The sequence below is a fragment of the Triticum dicoccoides genome, chromosome 5A (assembly GCF_002162155.2).
Source record: "Triticum dicoccoides isolate Atlit2015 ecotype Zavitan chromosome 5A, WEW_v2.0, whole genome shotgun sequence".
Taxonomy (NCBI): Eukaryota; Viridiplantae; Streptophyta; class Magnoliopsida; order Poales; family Poaceae; genus Triticum; species Triticum dicoccoides.
Genome location: NC_041388.1, coordinates 438053154 through 438057927, shown reverse-complemented (window position 1 = coordinate 438057927; position 4774 = coordinate 438053154). Strand labels below are relative to the sequence as shown.

At 47.2% G+C, this 4774-nt stretch overlaps 1 protein-coding gene across 1 annotated transcript; it reads right to left on the bottom strand.

The window, feature by feature from the left end:
- Positions 1-533: 533 nt before the first annotated feature.
- LOC119299728 (protein NLP3-like) lies at positions 534-1516 on the bottom strand. The gene is made up of 3 exons (XM_037576885.1): positions 1478-1516; positions 756-1361; positions 534-648 (listed from the first exon to the last, which is right to left on the bottom strand). The coding sequence occupies exons 1-3, from the start codon at positions 1514-1516 to the stop codon at positions 571-573; spliced, it is 723 nt and encodes a 240-aa protein (XP_037432782.1). The 3' UTR covers positions 534-570.
- Between the last annotated feature and the right edge of the window lie 3258 nt (positions 1517-4774).

Genomic DNA, 4774 nt, shown 5'->3' with positions numbered 1-4774 from the left:
ATATGTAAACATCATCACCGGTGTATGAACTCTGCAAGCAAACTGCAATACAATCAGCTAACCCAAATATACGAGCATAGTGTGCGAGGGGATATTTCAGTTTAGAGGCCTGGCTAACATCTTTCGAGAAGCAGAGCATGTTTGAGAGAAATGCGTCTCCAAAAACCCCCTGTCCCTTCTGTAGGCGATGCTCCACACATGCATTCCTAAATCCCCACATATGAGCATCGTCAATATGGAATGCCACATCACAGGTTGAAATGCATACTCCGTGACTGCAACAACCATCAAAATGTAAGCATGAATTCTTGAGGCTACCACCATGGCACATACCATTTCTGTTATTCCAACATGGAACCCAGGTTTGAGCCAAGGGCAGCTTGTGTGTTTCAGAAATAATTGTGATAATTTCCAATATATCAACCAGAGCAGATTGACGGCTGTGATTGAGTATCTTGAAAGGTGAAAGGACAACAACATTTATTAATTAGAACAACAGTACATCAACTTGATGCTTTCTAAGGTAATAAAATCTTCCTTCTGAAAAACTTTGAAACACCAGTACACTTCCTAGACTATTTTCTTGATCGAAATGCTCACCTGGGCACTTGGGTGGAATGAAATATAAGAACTTGTGAGATTAACTGCCTGTTAACAGAACAAAGTAACGTGATAAGCGATTGCATGTAACCTATACATATGGTACTAGATTGTTACTCTGATAGAACACTGGGTTGGGTGTGAAAGAACCTCACCTCAAGTCCTTTGCATATCAAATCAACCTCAGACTCAAAATTCACCTTCTTTGATATCAGTATAAGTTCAACAACAGCAACACATGACTTTGTATGAGGATCAAACACAGGCAAGGCAATAGCAGCACAAACATTGTAACTCATTGCATGGATAAGCAGTGGATACTCTTTGCTGCTGTAGTACTGAACATTGGGTCTCCATTCTGGAACTTTGAGCCTGAATACCGGACCTGGTAACCCAAATTCCCCTACATTACTGCCTTCAGTAGAGAAGGTATACATCATGGATACGGGCCGCTTCTGAAGAAGCCTGGTATTCCGATGGTCAAGCACGAAAGGTTGTCCTGAAGTGGTAAGCACAGAGCGGCCTTTGTTGTTGACAGGTGCCCAAACCTGAACTAGGAGGCATGAATCAGTGGACTCTTCGAAATATCTGAGAGGATGTATAAGCCTCTCCTTCAACACGGATAAACCATATGTGCTGCCATCATGAAGTAAAGCGTGGAGATGCCACTTACTACCAACACATTCTAGTTTCCTTTGGGAATTATCACCTATACGGAGCAGAACTGGAAGATTGAAGTAAAAGAAGGAAGGTAAAGTGAGCTAACGGAAAGGACGCATGCTCACCTTGGATGGTGGCAGGACTGGCATGTGCAGGGATGAGGGCCGTCTGCAAAGGTGACATGCGGTCGTCATCACAATTCTGCAGGCTACCAAACCCCGCTACTGCCATCAGGCTTGGTGGCGGCGGCGACCATGAAATCAGCATCCTACGCGGCGACAAGCATGCCATGACGAGTTGCATCATCTCTTTGTCCATGAAGAAGGTGTCAACATCCTTGCCGCTACTACCAGCTGGGAAATCTAAGTCCATGGGAGAAGATGATGCTGTCCCAAGGGAAAGTGCTGGACTAATGAGGGATGAATTGCTGAATGCGAACTGGGGAGGTTTTCAAGTTTCATCAATATATAAACTTGCATCTTCGGGCCTATTCTTCAAAAATAGGCAGGTCAGGTTCGGGCTAAATTTAAAAATCTAGGCCCAATCTCTTAACAGCTTATGAATAAATTGCTTTCTTCAGATGGCATGAAATGGTCAAGCCAGGAAAGTTCGGGCTCGATTTTTGTAGGATTCTTGATCGATCGGCCTATGTCACCTCGACGACTAAACGAGCACTACCATTGGCTAAACTAAAGAGAAATGGCATCCAAGGAGGCCACAACACCGATAACGACATCCAACCCCTCGCCTGAGTAGGAGGGATAGGCGCGCTCCTCCTCGTCTCCCTCCTCCGGCATCTCGCAAAAATACGGCCGCGTGGCTGCGTGCTGGCCACGAAGGAGCAAGCCAGGGCCAGCGCCCGCGACGCCGTGAAGAACGACCCAATTGTAGGAAAAAATATAGCGAATCGCACCAAAAATTCACCCGCGACGCGCGACGGTGTGTAAGCCGGCATCGATGGCGGTGATGACGGGATTGCTGCTGATGAGGCCCGGTCTAAGAGTGGCGGTGGCGCCATGGCCGGATCTGAGTCAGAGAGAGATGGAGAAGGTGGAGTAAGTGGTCTCCGCAATCAAGGTGGAGGAGAGTGTGAGCTGACATGTGGGTCCAAATGAGAAGATGTGGCATAAGCGGTTTTGTGAAGTTTTTTTCTAATTGGAACTGCTGCCCCATGCCGCTAGCTCCTTGGGGCTAGGGGATGGTCTCCGCTTTATTATTCCCCTAACACGCGGTGTTTATAGAGTTTTTTCTATAAATAAAAGCCAATGAGGATAGTCTTTGGATTGGTCTTATTTTTTTGTCTCCGCTTTATTCCCAATGATAGAAATCCTATGAATTTGAAGCACGTGTAGACAACTAGGATAGAGGAGGGCACCGGTGGCACGAATGAGGAGCAAGGGAAAAAGAGGATGACGGCCCAGACGTGAAAAAGGAAAGACGGACACGAGAGAAGGTCCATCCTATTTGATCCGACGTGACGAAAGCATTCAGGCGGCATTAAATCCACCCCATGTATGGGTTTGGTTTGAGGGGTGTTAGACACCCCGGACATATGGGCTAGACATAGGAGGGCCGGTTGAATGATATTTTTTTGTTCGGGTGGTGTCCGAATTAGCTACCCGAACATGCTGGCTATCGACCCCTTTAGTCATTTTGCGTTTCCTCTCCCGCTCCGATAATTCTTTTGGAGATTGCTGATGGCATGACCATGGTAAACAAAATGATTTAGAAATATGGTCATAAAAAGTGCTTTGTTTGTTTGTCATGAAGGTCGAACCAACACCCTCTTGTTGGTTTTTTCGAAATGGAGGATTACTCCCGACCTTTGCATTGCACACAACCATATTTATTGCATTATTCAACAAGGTTTTGTAAAATAAATATATAGATCAAATCAAAGACACTTTTCTGATGAAAATTGTCGCCCTACCTATAAGATTGATGACATGCTCTGACCTCGCGCCACACACTCCGAAAAATCCAGAGGCCTTACCAAGCCGCCTGCTGGTAGTGTATGGAGTTGATAATGGTAGTGTACCTTTCTGTGCCGAAGATAGTTCATGCAAAGGATTCATAGGTGCTTGGGAGGGGGAGAAGTGCCAATAGCATACGAGCTTCTGCTGCCATCATAGCCGCCGTTGCCGCGACGGCCATCATTGTAGCCACCACAGTTAGGGCCCCGTGTCCCCGACCAGCTGACATCTTTCGAGAAGCGGAGCATGTTTGAGAGAAATGTGTCTCTAGAAACTCCGTGTCCCTTCTATAGGCGATGGTCCACACATGCGAGCATCAACAACATGGAATGCCTTAAGATTGTATTCTTGATGCTACCAATTCTGTCATTGCAACGTGGAACCCAGGTTTGAGCCAAGGGCAGCTTGTGACAAATAAATGTGAAAACTCCAAGTATACTCCCTAGAACATGTGCAAACCTCTCCCCTGACAGACATCCCTGTTAATCATTCTTAGAAATGGACATCTCTGTTAATCTTTCTCGGAGATGGGCCAACTTTATAATGAGCATTTACACACCGCAGCACCACAAATATGTGTAAAGAAGGATATAACTAATTTAGCTGATACTCTGTATAATCGATCATGTACTTCCAAATATGGTATAGATAAAAGGTGTGCCTACATGACCAAACAAACATAAGTTTCTCATTTAATTATGCTTACACGCCTACTCTTGAGGCCTCAAGAACAGCATCTAGGGTCAGCTGTTATCCTCACAATTACTACGTTCAGCAGCAGAAGAGAATTACAAGCTTTCTTTGCTAGCCACGACGATCGATCACAGCCGAATCTCCCCTTCCTCTAAATCTTCTTGGAAGCCTTGATGCTGCTGCTGCTTTAGGTCGTCATCATCGTCGTCAAGCTTGTCCTTGCGGAAGAGTCCCATCAGTCGCAACAAGTTGTTCGACCTCGTCGTGTTGTACTGATCGATGCCGAGGGCCTTCACGTCCTCATCTAGAGTCTCGTTGAACATTACCGTCCTCTCCGTCGCGAGCACTTGCTGACGGGCCTTCTCCCTCGCCCGGGACGTCTCCTCCTTTTGCCGCCTTTCCAGAATCTCGCTGGCACGGGCGATGAGGTTGCGGGCCGGAGGCGTAGTGTTGGCGGCGCGCTCTGCCGGAGCAGGACGACTGTCGACGCTCTGGTGAGAAGAATCAGAAACCGAACCGTCGCTGCAGCTGATGGTTGCATCTTGGCCAAGATTCTTCAGCGGTGAGGCGTCACCGCAGATGTCCACGTACTGCTCATCCTCTTCGACGAGCTGCACGGGTGTCAGCCTGACCGGTAAAGGGGAGACGCCGCCGACGATGTCGACGTCTTCGTCCTCCTCCTCGGCCATCATCTTTTTGTGTCGATGATTCGTCGATGGATTTGCCCTCTCTTGAAGGAATTTGTCCAGCTGCTTCTGCATCTCCACATGGGCCTCATCTTGGACGGCGTGCATCTCGATCTCGATGTAATCATCACAGATGCCGCGGTGGCTCAGCTTCTTCAACAG

What these genes read in the sequence shown, in the direction of transcription:
- LOC119299728 (XM_037576885.1), bottom strand. Translation starts at nt 1,516, where the DNA reads ATGGTCGCCGCCGCCACCAAGCCTGATGGCAGTAGCGGG. An exon ending in AGCCTGATGGCAGTAGCGGG is followed by an intron (nt 1,362 to 1,477) that starts GTTTGGTAGCCT and finishes CCTTTCCGTTAG; the next exon opens with CTCACTTTACCTTCCTTCTT. An exon ending in TGATATGCAAAGGACTTGAG is followed by an intron (nt 649 to 755) that starts GTGAGGTTCTTT and finishes TTCTGTTAACAG; the next exon opens with GCAGTTAATCTCACAAGTTC.